Here is a 19812-nt window from a genome sequence, read left to right as displayed (position 1 = left end):
TATGATCAGCTTTGATGGTTTTCTTGACGGGCAAGAAGTGAGCTTGCTTGCTAAACCTGTCCACAATAGTCCAAATAGCATCATTCCCATGCTGGGATCTAGGCAAATCCATAATAAAATCCATCGTGATACTTTCCCAAGGTTGCGAGGGAATAGGCAATGGCTGAAGCAAACCTGGAGACTTTTGCCTGTCAAATTTTACCTTTTGGCAAGTAATACATGCACGCACATAAGCCTCAATGTCTTTACGCATGCTTGGCCAAAAGAAATACCTCTGAATCATGCGAGTAGTAGGCATAATACCTCTATGACCAGCATATGGTGGAGCGTGACATTCGTCCATAACCTTAGGACGCAAATCCTTCACTACACAGAGGCAATTATCCTTCATGAGATAACCCTCATTGATAACATAAGAGGCATGTGAATGACCAGCCATCAAATCAGTCCATACATGGCAAAAATCAGCATCCAAATGATACAAATCTCTCATAGCAGATAGATCTCCATGAGAGGCCACTGAGACTGCAGCAATATAAGGCCTCCTAGATAGTGCATCGGCCACTACATTTTTCTTTCCTGGAGTATGCACAATCTGAAAATGAAACATGGAAAGAAAATTTGCCATTCTCATCTGCTTCTCTGAAAGCTTGGTTTGAGATAGAAAGTATCTCAAACTTTGATGATCTGTCTTGACTACAAATTCAGCCCCAAGAAGGTAATGTTTCCAAATCTTTAAGGCGTGAATTACAGCCAAGAGCTCTTTCTCATAGATATCCATATGAAGCTCGGCATCATGCAAACGACGGCTCTCGTATGCAACTGCATGCCCTTCTTGATTTAGGACAGCTCCTATGCAATCACCACAAGCATCACATTCAACCACGAATGACTTGTGCAAGTCAGGAACAATCAATACTGGACCAGATATGATCGCATGCTTGAGCTGCAAGAAAGCATCCTGTTCCTTTGAAGTCCATTTGAAAACAGTTTTCTTCTTCGTGAGATCATGTAGAGGAGTGGCAATCATAGCAAAATGCCTTATGAAACGCCTATAGTACGAACATAATCCCAGAAAACTACGTACTTGATGTACGTTTTGCAATTCGGGCCAATTCCGAATAGTCTCTATCTTTGCAGGATCCATTGTAACTCCATTTTTGGATACAATATGTCCCAGATAATGAATCTCTGAAAGGAAAAACTCACTTTTCTTGGCATTGACGAAAAGTTTATGCTTCCGCAACTCTTCGAACACTGTGACCAAATGAGTTCTGTGTTCCTGCTCATTCTTGGAGAAAACCAAGATATCATCAAAGAAGACTCCTGTAAACTTGCGATGGGGTCGGAATATCCTATCCATCATACGATTAAAAGTAGCAGGAGCATTGGTGAGACCAAAAGGCATTACCAAGAATTCATATAATCCGAAGGCTGTCCTGAATGCAGTCTTATGGACATCTTGTGGCACCACGCGTATCTGGTGATAACCACTCTTCAAATCAAGTCTGCTAAAGCAAGCTGAACCATCAAGCTTATCCAAGATATCATCAATACGTGGAATTGGAAATGTGTTCTTGATGGTAAGCTTGTTCAAAGCTCTATAGTCCACACACATACGGAATGATCCGTCCTTCTTTTGAACAAGAAGCACAGGAGAGCAGTAAGGTGAGGAACTGGGCTGAACCAAACCTTTCTCTAAAAGCTCGTTTACCTGCTTCATAATTTCTTCTTGTTGTGCAACACTCACTCGGTATGCGGGTTTGTTAGGTGGAGAACTACCTGGCACAAGATCTATGCAATGATCTTCGGGCCTTTGGGGAGGTAATTCACCTGGCAACGAGTCAACAAAACAGTCTTTGAATGCATTAAGAAAATTCAGCCTATCATTAGACATAGCATCTATATTTTGATGATTTGGCACAAGACTATCACGCACAAAAACCAAGTACGCTGAAAGACTCTTTTTCATTGCTTTATTAATTTGGATGTGTGATACAACTGGGATGGAATCCCCTTCTTTGCTAGCATCAATAAAATGCATGCGGCCTTTATGCATAAAAGAAATCATATTAGACTTGTAGTCTTTGCGGGGCTCAAGCCTATGATGCCACGGCTTGCCCAACAATACATCACATCCATTCAGTGGAGCAACTAAGAAATGCTCATTATCAAGATAGCCCTGAATATGAATACGCAACTTCCCAATCAAAGGGGTAACCTGCACCTCTTTGCCAATAAATGCAGCTTCGGCTTCAATCTGAGGTCCCATGCTTTCAACCTCAATACCCAATGCAGCTGCCATTTGCATAGAGATGAAATTGTCAGTTGCACAGTCATCAAACATGAATAATGCGGGCTGATCCTTGATTTGCCCCCAAGCCTTGCAAACCATACGCTCTTTTGCATCATGACCTGTATTACCTTGCACATCAGGAACTGCATGAACATTTGCTTTGGTGTGCTTGTCCTCGTGCTTTGGTTTGCGATCTGGGCATTGCCGAAACATGTGGTCTTTGCTACCACAAGAAAAGCATTTTCCATCCTTAGCATATTGCTCTCTTTGCTCCGGGGTTAATCCAAATTTGTTCTTTCTTGGGCCCTGTTCTTTATTTTCAGCTTTACCACCCTTGTAAGGCTCCCGGAAGTTCTTTTTAGGTGGCTGTCCACCCTTTTGCTGATTTGGGACAGCCTTGTCCTTCCCCTTGGAACCTCCTTGATCTTGCTTGATCTTGAGCACCAATTGCTCTGTAGCAAGGGCAGAAGCTGTGAGTTGTTGCAACGTATGTTTTGGGTGCAATTCAATACCCGATCTATAAGCAGGTTGCAATCCAGAACGAAACTTCCTCTTTCTTTCATCCTCTGTGATTAGCATGAAGGGAGTCACTTCCAGCAACACTTTCCAAAATTTGTTAACATACTGTTGCACACTCTCATTGTCTTTTTGTTCCAGCCTATCCCACTTTTGAGTGAGAGTTTGCTCTGCATTGGGTGGCAAGAACTGAGCATAAAATCTATCTTTGAATTCCTTCCAAGTAGAGATGGGATCCTTGGTGATCTTTTCTGTGATCCACCAATGGGCAGCAGTGCCTTTCAGAAACATGCTAGCATGGCGCACCTTCGACTTTTCTGTAAAGTCCTCATCGCTAAAAGCAATGTCGAACTGTGCCACAAACGCTAACACCTTAGAGGCATCATGTTCACCATGAAAGACATCAAATTTGACAGATTTATCACCTGCTTTGAACTCCTTGAGCTTCCTGGTATGAGGCTCATGGTCCTCTCTTTTTCTTTTCCCCTTATCCAACGGGGTAGCCCTATCTGCATGGGCTCCATGGACCGTCATAGAAGCTTCATGGGGCACGGTGGCATGTGCTCCACGAACTCGAAGCTCAGATGCATGTGACTTACCTGCATATGGCATAGTCTCTCCATGAGACAACTCAGAAGGCAAAATTTTTCTGGAAGCAGACCTGTCACCATGAGATACATATCTTGCATGCATGTGACTTTCGTGCCCTCCATGAGCACTGGCATACATAAATCTGTCAGGCTTAGTGCCTTGGGGAGAGGATGCATGACGAGAGGTGACAGTCACCTCTTCCTTTTGCATATAAGATTTCAGCCTCTGGGATGCGGGATCTCCATGCTTTAAACGAGGTGGATTTCTGAATTTTAGCTCTCCATCATCCCCCTCTTTGATATCACCTTTGCGAAGGAGATAGGCAAGTGCCAACTCCCTTTGGTTTCTTGCCCACTTCACGAGCCATTGATTCAAAGGTTACATCAACCATAGCATCAGCCTTCCTGGCTTCAATAGCACTTTGTAGATGAGGATCTTCATGCAAAAACTTCAATTCTTGCTCTTGAGCCTGCAAAAGTTTTCTCATATGTTCCATTTCAGCTTTCATAGCATCAGGGTCTTGTTCAAGCATAACTGTCTTTCCTGGAGACAGTTGACCTTTGGATTCACTATCAAGAACCCTTTCAAGGGGCTTGTGCCTACCACGCAGGGCATCAGACCCACAAGAGGCACTAGATGGACCCCTCGAATTTGGTACTTCCAAAGGGTTGCCTTGGCTGTCCATTGTGTTCAAAGTTTGCTAAAAGCGGGATGTCCAGTACACAGGTTCGTTTCCCCACTAGGAAGAGGGAAACAACCGTGCTCTGATACCAATGAAACCGATCCCGTCAAGTGGGAAAGACTCAGTTGGACACCTACACGTTTAATAGCACAACTTTAAAACCACAAATATGAAATGGACAACTTAAAACAACTTGAAATTTAAATGAACAGAAATGGAAAGATGGACACCAGCACTGGGGCCGGAACGGGCCGACCCCCCCCTCAATATATGATATATTTATTGGGAGTATTTAAAGAATACAATGCTCCATGGGTTCTGAGAACCAGATGATGTCCATGTACATATGAAAACAGTACTAAACAAATAGCTCGAATTTCGATGTAGAAAAACTCGGAGCAGAACGACCACTAGTGTGGTCCAATCACTACGGTCCTGTGCTTTCACTGGACTCCGCGGAGAGCACCACACTGGTGTTCCGAGACCACGCACAGACAGGCGCTCTCGTACTAACGCCTGGCTCTCCCGATCTCAGCACCTTTGGACCGAGGTTCGCCCATATAGCTTGGACAACCCGGCACCGAACGGGTGTAGGCCGAGCGGGACGAATCTTTTACCAGATTTAAACATTAAATGCTTTACTCAAATCTGAAAATCACTTACTTGTAGTTGGTTGATAAAAGACCAAAACTTGCGGAATGATGAAGATGAAACCACTCTTGATGAAGAAGCAGTTGCCTCGTGGCGAACCACCAAGACAAGCACCACCACGAAAGGCCACAGCCGCCTGCTGTGATAGAAGGAAAAGCAGCGTAGCCTGGCTAGAGTTAGAACACACAGCCGCCTGTAGATGGGCAGCCGTCAGCCTATGGTGCAATCGCCTGTAGAGATGGGCAGTCGCCTGTGGAGTGCAGCAGCATAGGTAGTCCCCTGCAGGTTTCGACGCCGCCAGAGGAGAAGAAACAACCTGCAAGTACTGTCGCCAGAGGGAGTAACAGCCTGTGTACTGTAGTGTGGGGGAGAGTAGCCGCCTGCAGTCAGTGCTGGGCTGGCAACACAGCCGCCTGTAGAGAGGTATGTGCAGCCAGCAGTACAGAGGAAAGATGAAGCAGCCTGTAGGAGATGATTACGTGGAGAAAGCAGCCACCAGCAACCATATTCAGCCGCCTGTAGAGAGGTTGGCGCAGGCAGCAGCAGCATAAACAGCCCCCTGCAGAGTTCAACGCAGCCACCTGAAATAAGATTCAGCCGCCTGTAGAGAGGCAGGCAGCGTAACCTGATAGGAGCCGGAGTGCTGGTCGCCGGTAGTCTACGTGAGAAGGAAGCGATGGGATGATGTTTACGCTTGATGGAGAGCCATATTAAATAAAATAATGAAGTGAAGATAACCTTAGAGATTCTACGCATGCATGTGGGGGTCTAGTGGGGGTAGGTGACCATGCCCACCCCCACACTCACTTAAAAGTGAGGCTCCCCACCTTGGCCCCAAAGTGGGTGCCCAAAGGGGGTGCCCACTTTTAAATAAGTGTGGACCCCTAACCTTATAAATCAAAGGGTTAGAATTTAATAACATTAAACAACATGTACCATATACTTACCACCTGTTCACATGCACTGAAACTCGTCAGAATACAGGGCACACTTCACGACTCACTGGCAGGCGTCCCCGCTCAGTAAGTAACACGTCAGGCAGGCAAACACACGAATACATGTCATGCGAAAACAGTTTCAAGCATACAAAATATGTGTGCATGTGCAAAAAGTAACATGGACATATCTCCCGTTCATGGAACATGTACAAAATATCTGTCGGCACAAAACTGGCACGACATTTATTACATAAAAACCTGGTCTTCCTATGGAGTGACAGTCCCATAGGTAAGACACAGTTCCAGGCACGAGTTTCCCTAGGTGTGACAGTCCCATAGGTAAAACACGGCACGAATACTGGCTCTTCCATGGCGTGACAGTCCCATGGATCGAACACAGTCCAGGTCATACACGGGTGGCACTGATCTGGCTCCCGTCCATACGACACCATCCTGCTAACACACGGGTGGCACCGGTCTGGCTCCCGTCCATGTCAGCAAAATACTGGCCTCTTCACATGAGACACCGGCCTGGCCTCAAGTGAACGAGACGCAAAAAGTAGGAATGGACCAAATGGTCGGCCAATTGGTGACAGGGACACCTTGGATCCAGGCGGCGGGGAAACCTATCCTGCAGGCTGCACATAGTCCCTTCGAGAAAGCCCCAATCTAGCCTGTCGTAGGGTTTCTCAAAATTCAGCAAAAGGATGGCCAAGTCCTACTGTCAAAGATGAGCGGTGGCGGACGCCTCCCAAAAAGTAAAGATTTTATTGAGGATGCTCCTATCCTGGATGAAGCCTGTTTGCATGCCATGGATCAAGTTTGGGAGGTGGGGCTATAGTCGACGGCTGATGGTTTTGGCGAGGATTTTGTAGGCTGTCCCCAAGAGGGTGATAGGTCTCCATTGGGAATCTCCAACGTGTTACCTCCGTCCTTGGGGATCAAGTGAATCAAACCCTCCTCTAGTCTCTCGTGTTAGACATCATCCCCTACTTGCTTGCTTCCTATTTGGTGTTCTATTTTAGCCTCTAGGGCTGACCATGTTAGTCTGAGGGGCTTGTCACCCCTCACATATATTTTCCCATATTTTTCGCCATTTTATGGAGTCCTGGGTATTTTCCCAGTCGTGTAGGTATTTTAGCCCCAGTTGGCTGCCTTCATGTAGAGGTATATATAGCCGGCATGCCTCCCTCATATTTCACTGCTTAGCATTGCTTGCCTAGCTTGTCTAGCTGCAGTCCCTCACTTACGAGGTTCTCCCCTCTTGCTCGTGACATGTATTCCTTTTGGTGATGATATTGAGAGCAGGTTCTCACCTGTGTTTCCTCTCTATCTCTCTCTCTCACTCTCTCTCCTGTGTTTCCACTTTCCCTTCTTCCGCTGCACATTCTATCATGGTATCAGAGCACCGGTGATTTTCAGCGTTGGATGCTCCCTCCTCTACCCGTTCATATCTGTGTTTTTCCGCCCATGGACAGATCTGCGTTTTTGTGTTCATGCGTTGAAGCTTGTGTTTCTTCAAGGGCTGATTGATACCCATTCAGTGGGCTGCAGTTTCCTCTCTTCAGGGCATCAGTTTGCAGTTTCTAGGCAGCCTGATGGGCTTTTTTCTGGACAGCATACCTGCCCATCTTGGCGGCACCCTCCAGGGGTTCTTAGGCGGATATTTTTCAAGTCTGGACAGCAACATAGCTGTCCCAAACAGGCTGCATTTTTGGCCTGTTTGGGCTTGCTTTCCCAGCCCTGATCTTGGAGCTCTCTGGGCTCCCTTTTGCCTGTACCATCTGGTTATCTTGTGCCATCCCTCCCCCCCCTGATTGTTCTCTGCAGCAGTTCTTGATCTAAGGCTTCAGCGTTTCCATATTCAGCCCGTTCTACAGCCCCTTTTTTACCTCTGCGTTTTCAGATTTGCAGCCATGGTTTTTCGGCGTTTTTCCTCATAGGAGGTGTGGACACTGGTTGACCTGAATTTTCAGGTTTGTAGCCTTTGTTTGGCTGCGTTTTCTTCTCCAGTGGACACAAATCACTTGTAGAGGGGGTTTCTTGTTTGAATTGTGGCTTTGGAGGCAGTTTGGTACTTGAGGAGGATTCTGAATTTCAGATTTCAATCAACGTTTTGCTGATTTTGGAGCATCTATACCTGTGTTTTGTTCTTGGCCTACACGGTTTCCCAGTTTCTACATGTTCCTTTCCTTCTGTTGGCGGTGGAGTGCTATTTTTGGTGGATAGCAATGTTTTGCTGCGTTTTGCTTCCCAATGGAGTTTTCTACTCTCAGAGGGGGCGTTTCTCCGGCTACTTCACTTGAGGATCAGTTTCGGGAGCTGTTTTGTATCTGTGGAGACTTTCTTCTGTGACAGGAGTTTTCCAGTTTTCTGGAGGAGAGCAGTGATCTTTTCAGAGATCCTGAGCAGAGTTTATTTTGTCCGAGCTTGTGTTCTTTGCAGTATTTGCAGAACAAGGAGGGTGTTTTGCCCTTTACGGTGTGATCCTTTCACATGGATCCTTTATTTGTTGTTGATTCTTGGGATCTAGTTCTACTTCTGGAACAGTCTTCTGCTATCTGTGATGCTTTTGAGGACTTTGTTACCACTGTAGTTTATATTCTTGGTTTCCTTCCTCATTGGGAGGAGTCTATCTCTACATCTCTTCGTGATGTTTCTGAGGATGCCCCTCCCCATGCCAGCTCTCCAGGTTTGTTGTTTTGGAGGATGGTTTTTTGGACCCAATGATCGGCAAAAGAATCTCGTTTTTGAAAAGAGAGCTGGAAAATCAAAAAATGCATGAAGGAGATGATATGTCTAGCCACTTAAACAAGCTGCAGGATTTGAGAGAGCAACTCATCAATGTGGATGAGATTATTCCTGAGACACAGCTTGTGTCCACCATGTTGAACTCTTTGCCAAGATCTTTCTTGGCTTTTCATACCTCTTTGAACCTCAGCATGAGGAATGCTGTTGAACCCCTTAAGTATCAGGAACTTGTTGCTCTCTTGCTACAAGAAGAGCAAATCAGGAAGAATATGAATATGAACACAAGTGTTGAACAAGCATTTACTACAAGTCAAAAAGGGAAAGGCAAATCTCAGCCAAAGAGTTCAAATCAGAATTCAGGTGATGGTGGTTCATCTCAGGATACCAAGAAAGGTGATGGACAGCCCAAGAAGAAGGGCAAATGCCATTATTGTAAGAAGCCAGGTCACTACATCACAGAGTGTAGAAAGAGGATTGCCAAAGAGAAGGCAAAGGAATCTGGGATGTCTGTAAATGATGCCTCTAAAGCTCCTCCAGAGACTGCTTCTTTTGTTGAGGACAGGGATTACTGTTTCTATACATGCAGCTATGGTGCCTCTTGGTCTTCATAGGCACTCAGTATGACAGAGCATGCATGTACTTGGTATTTTGATAGTGGTGCTTCAAAGCATATCACATCTCGTAGGGATTTGTTTTGTCATGTAGGCCCTGCCCCTGTTGGCAAAACTGTTCAGTGTGCCAATAATGCTTCATATCCAGTTCGTGGCATTGGGGAGATTCAGCTCACAGCCATTGATGGCTCTATTCTTCACCTTACAGATGCCTTATATGTACCAGGGATAAAGAAGAATTTGTTGTCCATTTCTTCTTTAGCACACTATGGTATGCAAGTCCACTTTGATGATGACAAGTGCATGGTCAGAGACAAAGCTAATGCTTTGACCTTGATGCTTACTGGTACATTATGTCATGGACTTTATCAGTTGGATGCATTTCAGCCAGTGGATCAGTCTGCTTATAATGCATTCACTCTTACTCCAGCTATGGTTGATGCGAAGTTATGGCATGCTCGCATGGGGCATGTAAATTTTGGTAGTCTTATGCTTATGCAGCGACATAACATGTTTACAGACCTATCTCTTATGGAGAAGCCTCCAGATCACATATGTGAAGGACATGGTTGACATATACGTACGTACGGAACGGATCCGTACCGTACGGCCGTACTGTACGGATCCGTACGTGAGGTTTTTTTGGGACTGAAAATCGTCGTGCGTTGTCTGATTGGGCGCCCGCCTGGCCTTTGGGTACATACTAGGCCTTTGATTAATGTACATTGTATTGTATACACTTATTGCAGAGAGCGTGCGTTACAGAGAGCAGAAAATTATCGAAAAAGACCAGGCGAAAACATTTGCACAGCGTTGGAGCTTTGGCGTGCCTGTAGGTAAACTGAGCATCTTCCTCTCTCTCTCTTTCTCTCCCTCTTGAGTCTTATCTCTTTCTCCGCGTCACGCAAGACCTCTGGCTTGCCGCTTATAAGTTATTCCTGAGTCCTTTGCATATGTGCTGTGCACTTGGCAGGTGCAGACAAAAGTCTCAAGAGCCATCATGCCTAAGCCAACTAACCCGTATTGGCAAGAGCACACCAATGTCATCCGCATTGTCAACATGCCAGGGCAAGCTGGATCTGGCACGCGACGATGGCAATGCAAGTATTGCAACTTTCAGCTCACCAGTACCATTTCTCGCGTCGTTATGCACTTGACAGGCATTGGCACAACCAATAACTGTGCAGGGTGCAAGGCAGTACCAAAGGACATTAGGGATAAGTTGATTGCTGAGAATTTTCCAGCAATGGGTGCAGGGAAAAAGGTAAAGGTGAAAGGTAGTCAACAGACACAGGATGCTCTCCATGATGCACTCTTGGGAGACTTGGGTGGTTCTTCACAGGTTCAGGAGGAGCAGCCCTCTGGCAGTAGGAAGAGGGCTCGTACCATGCATGAGCAGCAGGACTATGTGGAGGATGATGGAGAGATGCATGCACCAAGGCAGACTACCTTGCCTTCTCGAGTGGCCTCTCTTTCTTGGGTGAAGGAGCGCCAGAAAGTGGCTGAGATGGAGATTGCTCGCACTCTCATTGAGTGCAACATCTCCTTTCATGTCTTGAGGACTGAGCAGTGGCAGAGGATGGTCAGAGCCATAGCCCAGGTTGGACACACAGAGGATTGGTCGGGGTTGGAATACAATAAGATGCAGACCACTATGCTTGAGGAGCAGAAAGCATTGATAGATAAGGCATTGGTACCAGTGAAGGCAGGTTGGGGGCAATTTGGGTGCACCATCATTTCAGATGGCTGGAGTGACATTTGTAGGCGACACATCATTAATATTCTTGTGTCGTCTTGCCTTGGCACGTACTTCTTGCGTGCTGTTGATGCAGGAAAGGCTGCAGAGCGGATTACAGGTGAGTTTATCTATGAGCACATCCGGCAGGCTATACTTGAGGTTGGCCCAGAGAATGTGGTGCAGGTTATTACTGACAACGCCTCCAATTGCAAGGCTATGGGTGAGATGATTGAGGCAGAGTTTAAGAACATTGTTTGGACTCCATGTGCAGCTCACTGTCTTGACTTGTTGATGGAGGACATTGGGAAGTTAACATGGGTGTTGCCTATTGTTTCCGATGCCACAAAAATGACTACTTTTTTCCGCAAAAAGCACCAGGCATTGGCTATCTTTAGGAGTCACAGTACACTTGACATGGTGCGGCCCTTGAAGACCAGATTTGCATATATGTATCTTGTGTTGCAGCGACTCTATGCAGTGAGGGATCCACTTCTACAGACAGTAGTGGACCCGAAGTGGAGAGAGATGCATCACGCACAAGAGGAGTCCACTAGATACATACAACGGCGGGTGCTTGATGAGTCCTTTTGGTCGGAGGTGCAGGCTATGATAGCAGCATTGCAGCCAATTTATGTGTTGCTGCGTGTCACAGACATGGAGGGCTCCACCATGGGCCTAGTCTATCATCTCTTCTCAGAGATGAAGACACACATCAGAGGCTGCAGATCATTGGCGCTTGATCGGTATGTACTTGCTTCTGTAATGATTAATCTATTAAATATTTAGTATAATACTATAATGTATAATACTATAATCAAAATTCAGCCTGTTAACTAATGTTGCGTCAATGCTTTTACAGTCGGGAAGAGATCTTGGCTATTGTAGACAAGAGATGGACATTTATGAGTTGGCCCATTCATGCGATGGCTGCATTGCTTCATCCTTTCTACAAGAAGTGAACTCTTTTTAATGACAGGAGTCTACTAAAGGGCAAGGATGCGTACATTGGCTTGATTTGCGAGGAGGATGAGCAGTTGGACATTGATGCAGAGATCGCTAATTTAGGGTCATCCTTTACTAGAGCTGTGGCGTTGAGGCCGGAGGCAACGAAGTTCTCTCTTACATGGTGGCAGAGTTATGGAAGACAAGGTCTTCCAAAGCTCACTCGTATCGCTTTACGTGTCCTCTCACAGGTAAAGTTTTCTATCTTTACATTTTCCATACATGTGTTATGGACCTGGGACCATGGTTCATTGTCCAATGTCTAGTGTCTATGACCATGTCCAATGTCCATTGTAATTTGTCACCATTGACACGTCACATGTGACATGCAGGATTGCTCTGCTGGTGGATGCGAGCGCAATTGGAGCGCTTATTCGCTAATTCACACGAAGATCCGTAATCGACTCAGCACTGCACAGCTAGGGAGATTAGTCTACTGCCGAGCAAATATGAAGCTTGTGCGAGATTACCACGCTTTGGGGACACCCAAGCATGTTTGAAAGTTGAAACTCTGGGCTAGCGTTTATACATATTACAAGCGAATATTTGTAATTACTAATTACTACTTTCTACGCTGTTAATAATGTGAACACTGAATTGCATTTTGTTTTTTAACAGATAGATCCATCAAAATTGAAGTTGGTCTTGGAGGGGAGTACAGAGGAGACTGAGCAGCAGCAGCAGCAGCAGCAGCTTGTGAGAAACGAGCAGGAGGAGATTATTCGCATGCTGCACAGAGCTGGAGAGTGTGGATCGACGTGTGACGAGGTCACGTGCGCGAGTTCTCAGTCTCCCGTTAGTCGGGCGAGATGCAGATCTAGAAGTTTCACGACGAGAGACCATTCGGCGAGGAAAGCTTCGTGTCCGTACTCCTCGGAGACGGGCAAATGAGGCTGTTCCTCTCATTCAGCCTACGGAGGATGATGATCCAGGACAGCAGAGTATGATGGCAGAGCCAGAGTATGATGAAGAGGGCAACGTCCTGACAGATGGGGACTTGCTCTCTTCAGGAGTGTCATCATCCTCATCCTCATCCGATGAGGAGTTTTGAGATTCAGAGAGTAGAGTCTCGAGAGTCGAGTCGAGACTCTTTGTTATTGCTTAGTGTTTTTTACTTTTGAGTCTTGACATCAGACATTTATGATTTGTTATTTGTATGCTCTAGTATGAGCCTTTTAGGTTGACATCAGACATTTGTTATTTGTATGCTCTAGTATGAGCCTTTCTACGTCTATTTTGTCTTGACAGATATACAATGTGCCATTGTGTCAAGTATATGATGTGTGTTTTGAAATTAGTACATGCAAAGTGGTTTATTTTGGTTCTTGAATGTTTTATGTACCTTAAATGTAGAAAGGTGTTGAATGTCCTATTGTTTGCCAATGGTACGTATTTTTACGTGTATAAAAAATTTTACTGTACGAAACACCGTACAGTACGTACATATACACAACGTACAGTACGTACACATCAACCATGGTGAAGGATGTATTTTGGGAAAAATGCATCGGTTCTCCTTCCCACGTGATCAGGCTCTACGAGCAACTGCAAAGTTGCAGCTTATACACAGTGATCTTCGTGGTCCCATGCAGACGAAGTCATTAGGAGGTAGCTTCTATTTTGTTACATTTATTGATGACTTCTCTCGTATATGCTGGGTCTATCCGTTGACACAGAAATCATAGGTATATGATGCATTTTTGGCCTTTGTAGCACTTGCTGAAACAGAGTCAGGATGCAAGGTTAAGACTCTCCGTTCTGACCGAGGGGGGGAATATATGTAACACATGTTGAATTCCTTTCTTAAGAGTAGAAGTATCAAACATCAGTATACTACTCCTTATACTCCACAACAGAATGGAGTTGCAGAAAGGAAGAATCGGTCACTCATGGAGATGGCCAGATGTATGTTAAAGGCAAAGAAGCTACCACATATCTTTTGGGTGGAAGCTGTCATGTGTGCTTGTCATATTTTGAATCGATGTCCCACAAAGGCATTGGTTTTCATTACTCCTTTTGAGGCTTGGCATGGCCGCAAGCCTTCGGTATCACATTTTCGTACTTTTGGGTGTCTTGCATATGCACACATACCCAAAGAGTTGAGGAGGAAGTTGGATGATAAAGTCACAAAATGCATTTTTGTTGGGTATAGCCCTGAGAGCAAGGGCTACCGGTTATATGACCCACTATCCAGGAGGATATTCACTAGTCGGGATGTGATTTTTGATGAAAAATCAGAAATATCCATGGCTGGTTATGATGCAAATCAGGCTGAAAATGATGTGTTTGAAGGTCTACTACCTATGGAGTTTCATTCCACAGTTGGTGATCCAACTCATGAGGGTACAGGACAGCCAGCAAATCATGAAGGTGGTGCAGAAATTCAGCAGCAAATTGAGCCAGAAGCTGAACCAAATATGGGGCAGCAGGCACCACAGGTCAGACATATACCTAGATGGTATTTGAGGACATTACAGGACAGCCATCTAGAGGGTCCTCTTGCTGGTCGTACTCGTAGGGAGACACGGACCAATGAACATGCACACATCATGGATTTGAATATGGTTATGGCAGCCAGTTTACAGGATGATGATGAGCCTGATTCATTTGTGGATGCACGAGACAATGTGCATTGGAATAAAGCCATGTAGGATGAGCTTGATTCTATTAAAAGGAATCAAACATGGGATTTGGTTGATCTGCCCAAAGGCAAGAAAGCCATTGATACTAAGTAGGTCTATAAGTTGAAAAGACATGCAGATGGATCACAAAGCCCGTCTAGTTGCAAAGGGCTATGCACAGAAGAAGGGCATTGATTATGAGGAGACATTTGCTCCTACATCCTGTATGTCGACACTTAGGTGTGTCATTGCATTGGCTGCACATCGTGGTTGGGTTGTTCTCCAGTTGGACATCAAGACTGCTTTCCTACATGGGGACCTCGAGGAGGAAGTTTATGTACATCAGCCCATAGGTTTTGCAGAACATGGTCATGAAGGGAAAGTATGCAGGCTGAAAAAGGCCTTGTATGGTTTGAAACAAGCTCCACGAGCTTGGTATGCAAAGATAGATGCTTTTCTACTCACTCAAGGATTTGTGAACAGTCCATCAGAAGCCACTTTGTATGTAAAGAAAGAAGAGAAAGATCTGCTGGTCATCAGTCTTTATGTAGATGATCTTTTGCTCATGGGATCAAATGATGACAAAATTGCAGCTTTTAAAGAGATACTGCAACAGACATTTGACATGTTTGATTTAGGGCTCGTACACTACTATTTGGGCATACAGTTTGTGCAGGATAACAGAGGCATTGGGTTGTTGCAATCTCGGTATGTTGGTAAACTTCTGGAGAAGTTTAAATTTCAGGATTGCAAGCCTATTAGCACTCCTATGGAGCCTGGGATGAAACTGTCACTACAAGATGACAGTATTTTTTTTGATGCCACTACATATGCTCAGGCTGTTGGGTGCCTTATTTATATGTGTACTACACGGCCAGATATTCAGTATGCCTTATCTCAGTTGAGCAGATTCATCCACAGCCCGCGATTGTCACATTGGCAAGCTGTGAAGCGTGTATTCCGGTATTTGCAGGGTACCTTGTCTCTTGGATTGCTTTATCCTGAGTGGGGTGACATGCAGTTATACGCTTACAGTGATTCAGATTGGGCTGGTGATTTTGATACCAGACATTCCACTAGTGGAAATTGTTTCTTTCTTGGCTCTTCATGCATTTCTTGGCTAAGCAAGAAACAAACCACAGTGGCCACTTCATCTTGTGAGGCAGAGTACAAAGCAGCCTACACTACTACTGTTGAGTGTGTTTGGTGGCTGCGTCGTCTCATGACTGATATGGATATTTCAGTGGAGGAGCCTACACCTATCTATACTGATAGTCAAAGTGCCATTGCTGTGGCCAGGAATCCCGTGTTTCATGCTCGCACGAAACACATTGAGATTCACTATCATTTTGTTCGGGAGAGACTCCAAGCAGGTGATATCAGTCTGATCTACTGTCCTACAGATCAAAATGTGGCAGACATCTTCAATTCCGCACTGCTTTGAATTTGTTTCCTTTTGGTGGATGATGTACAGTGATCACATATCACTCTAGGGGGGTTTGTTGGGTTTTATGCTGTGTATGCACCCAGAGGAGTGCTAGTGATCATCAGTAGATTAACGGGGCACTTTTTACTTCAGTTAGTGGAGGTTTTTTCCCCAGTTTAGCTTAGTTTCACTTATAACAGTTTTGGTCCACCTGGCAGACTTTATGGCCGGACATGTGAACACATCTTTTAGGTCACTTCATTATGTGGCTATTGTACTTCACTTTATCACAACTGAATACAAGAAGAGTCGTGTTCTCTCTCTCTGCTCTCTACGTTTCTGTTTGCAGTACCTCCAAACCCTAACCCTAACTGCTGAAAGCCTTCACTTCTCTTCTCTACAAGCATAAACTAAAGAGAGATGAGTGCCTACTATAAGGGAAAGTATTCTCCTATTATAATGTATAATAGTCAGTCCATAGCGTGAGCCTGACTATATGAGTTGGCTCTATAATCATGCCATAGTCTAGTAATTCAAATATGGCTACCACACAGCCCATCATCCATTGGCGATATATCAATTATAATCTCACCAACCATGCCAGTGGCATAAGTGCGGAAGCTATCACCCTAAGCAAGTCATCAATGTTCGTAGCACTAGTAGTTGAGCTCGATATCTCAACAAGGAAGCCATACTTGGATGCGGCTAGAAGGATACATAGGTATATAAAGTCCAAAGTACACTATGGATTTTTCTATGAGGCTGGAGTACAGGTATAGGTAAATGGATATACAAATGCAGATTAAGCTGGTAGTATATCGGATAAGAGATCTACTAGCAGCTTTATGTTTTCTTTTGGGAGTACTACTGTTAGTTGGGGAAACAAGAAGCAACTAACTGTTACTTTGTTGAGTACGAAGACTAAGTATAGGGGCACTGCTATGGTAGCATGTGAGATAGCTTGGTTACAAAAGCTATTGACAAATATGGGTGAGTCCATTGATAGGGCTGTTATCATTTCTTGTGACAACATGAACCCAATCTATCATACTAGGATGAGCACATAGAGGTGTATTATCACTTTGTGAGGGAGAAGGCTCTAACAGGTAATGTAGATTTAGTGTATGTTAGCATAAGGGACTCATGACCGACCATTTTATATACTGTTATAGTAGGAGAGTACTTTCTCTTATAGTGTGGTACCATAGTACCTTCTCCTTTAAGAATTTTTTGAAGTCTTGTGTATCTGTGTTTTGCCCAAGAGTAAATGTTTAGGAAAAGTAGAATCAAACTTAATCTATTGTGAGTCCCACTTGCATCTAGGCTACCTTACCAATAGGGAAAATGTGTGCTTTTCTTGTCTCAATGTCTTCTTCTTTGAGAAAACAAAGCAAGTTACTCTTTTCATTAGGTGGTGGGGATAAGCATGTAATAGAATAAACTCTTTTCATTAGGTGGTAGGGATGAACATGCAATAGAATAAACCCTTTCCTCTATCAGGCCCTTCGGTTTGTCGTCCCAATTTATTTACATTAGTTGGCTACAAGGATACATAATAAGGGGTGTTAGGCCACATTATGTATCACATATCTATTTCTTACAAACTATAAAGCAATATATTGTCCTCACTTGAAAAGCTCCTCACCATTGCTATCCACCATGTTGCTTTTTGACATCCATGATAAACCTCGTACAAGGTTGTTTGCCATTTTTCCTTAAAAGTAATTGGGTCTATCTTATTCTTTTGTGCTAGGATGTCACGTTACCCTCCTTGATATTTTCCTTAAAAGTATTTGGGTCTATCTTATCCTTTTGTGCTAGGATGTCACGATACCCTCCTTGATATTTTTCCTTAAAAGTATTTGGGTCTATCTTATCCTTTTGTGCTAGGATGTCACGCTATACTTTTGTGCTAGGATGTCACGATACCCCTTAAAAGTATTTGGGTCTATCTTATCCTTTTGTGCTAGGATGTCACGCTATCCTTCTTGATCCGTTTCATTGGTGCAATGCATTCAACAAAATTGATACCCAAAAGATGATCTATGAGAGTATAAGTGGTGGACATTGATATCTAGGATGTTGTCCTCCCTTGGCTTCTTTCTCTAGGTGCTTAGCCATCCACTTTCTATCTTCCTTTGATGCATGGCATAATAAGGTCTCTTTTTCAGTGCACCCCAACACGTGGATTATGCAAATCTTGTCTATGATATGACATGCAACATATTCATGTTCATTGATGCTTCACACAAACAAGACAAATGTTTATGGTTGTTAGTAACACAACTACACTTTTGGAACAATCAAGGTGACAATGGTACTCTATAATTGTACCTATTAAGCCATACCACTGATAGTCGCTCCCTTTTATTCTTTGCAAATACATCAAGGAGAGACGCCTCAATACATGGATGGCATCCCATGTCATGAGAAAAAGATGCCAAGAGTAAACTTACTTTAAAGATTACGATCTAGCCAATAATATAATTGTATATTTCCTTATTCTTTGAAGTCATACCTCATTTGATCTCCTCCACAAACAAGGTGGTTGCCATCCCACACGTAAAAAACCTTGCTATTCCCATTCGATATTACATATCGCTTGTTCGCATTACTCATTCTTCTGCATCCATATGTCATCCCACAAGGTCTTGTATGTGCCATTAAGATCTCATGATACCAAGGACGACATACTCAGAGAAAACGAAGCAGCCCTTACCTTGTATATAACCATGGCTAAATAACTCAACATAAAGCTTCTTGTAACGTCTATTGACCCTTCAAATAGAAGGATTTGTGGAGACAAGGTAACAGAGTGGAATTAAAGGAATCCTTTTGCATGGTCATAATTCAACATGGACGTTTGACATACAAGTTGCTCTTTGATTGCTATGTGCATGTGCTCTCCCTCTTTGGTTTGATAGTACCTTAGTATAAGTGACTTTATCATTCCACGGTAGTAGAAAGTTCAGGTGGCCCTTCACCTTCCTTAATAGAAGGTGATTATGTTGTGTTTCATGTTCTGTAGGATAATAGTATCACTATATGATAGCACATTATTACTATGTAGCATCACATTGATACTTTAGCTTATGTAGGTAGTTTTGCACAGTGTTTCCTTCTGCATGGTCATACTCAACATGGATATTGACTTTCAAAATTGGCTATCAAAGGATGTTTTGATGCACATGTCATGCAAGCTTATCTTTATATTGTATGTGCGTGTGCTATCCCTCTTCAACCAGTGCAGTCCTTGTTTAAAACAAAATTTCATTTTGGTTTGGTGGCAACACTAGTAGCCATACAAGGTTGCTCTATGAGAAGCAATGCCCTCTGTGGCAGGTAACCATCTTTGTGTGTGTGTGTGTGTTTGGGGAGAGGGGGTGCTGGTCACCTATAGCATCACATGGATACTACTGCTTTCCAAGCCTACTTGTGATTCATGTGTCATGCTGGCTGCATGTGCCCACCATCTTCACCATTTGCCACAAATTTTTATTTAGCTTGGCTACATGTTCGTGGGGGATGATTGCAATTCTCTCTCTCTCTCTCTCTCTCTCTCTCTCTCTCTCTCACACACACACACACACACACACACACACACACATACACACACACTTCTCATCTATCATAAAGCTCACCTGAAAAATCTCTCTACTTTTTTTCTCTCACACACACACACACACATTTCTCATCTTTGGTAAAACTCTTATTAATGGCTTCACACAAACACCTAAAGTATGGGTATTTTTCACATACGTACAACTACCCAAAAATAATCATATCTTTAATGTCTTGCATGTGAGTTCTGCCCGCTTGACACGACATTCATTATGAGCATTAGCCGGCTGTGGCTGGTTGTGGTTAATACACTGTGTATCGGAACGGCGTTGGTGAGGAGCTTTCATGCCGATGACCGGCTGTAGCAACTTGACTCCACCTATAAAACAAGTGATGAATGGTGAGTACTTCCACACTCACTTAGCCTT

At 44.1% G+C, this 19812-nt stretch overlaps 2 protein-coding genes across 5 annotated transcripts in view; both read left to right on the top strand.

Annotated features, from left to right (window-relative positions):
• The window catches only part of LOC147604328 (pentatricopeptide repeat-containing protein At4g39530-like), a 45589-nt gene that overhangs the window by 23989 nt on the left and 1788 nt on the right, over positions 1-19812 (top strand). For 2 of the 4 annotated variants that reach the window (XM_086795130.1, XM_086795131.1), the window contains exon 3: positions 19630-19784. The exons of 1 other annotated variant lie outside the window; for it this stretch is intronic. The gene's annotated coding sequence lies outside the window, so the exon portion shown is untranslated. Of the gene's footprint in view, positions 1-12394; positions 13024-19629; positions 19785-19812 lie in introns of those variants that run through there. One more of the 4 variants, XM_086795132.1, reaches the window with a different exon arrangement.
• On the top strand, positions 9591-13023 carry LOC147604329 (uncharacterized). The gene is made up of 3 exons (XM_086795134.1): positions 9591-11517; positions 11634-11967; positions 12109-13023. The coding sequence occupies exons 1-2, from the start codon at positions 10037-10039 to the stop codon at positions 11731-11733; spliced, it is 1581 nt and encodes a 526-aa protein (XP_086651260.1). The 5' UTR covers positions 9591-10036; the 3' UTR covers positions 11734-11967; positions 12109-13023.

This window comes from Cibotium barometz, chromosome 62, assembly GCF_041138505.1.
Source record: "Cibotium barometz isolate CiBa-2024 chromosome 62, ASM4113850v1, whole genome shotgun sequence".
NCBI classification, from domain to species: domain Eukaryota; kingdom Viridiplantae; phylum Streptophyta; class Polypodiopsida; order Cyatheales; family Cibotiaceae; genus Cibotium; species Cibotium barometz.
Note: the sequence above shows the minus strand (reverse complement) of the source record. Positions and strands in the feature narration are given on the sequence as shown.

Bases quoted from the DNA above. Each gene is read 5' to 3' on its own strand.
- LOC147604329 (XM_086795134.1), top strand. From the start codon at position 10,037: ATGCCTAAGCCAACTAACCCGTATTGGCAAGAGCACACCAATGTCATC. The intron at 11,518-11,633 runs GTATGTACTTGC...ATGCTTTTACAG, and splicing joins AGATCATTGGCGCTTGATCG to TCGGGAAGAGATCTTGGCTA.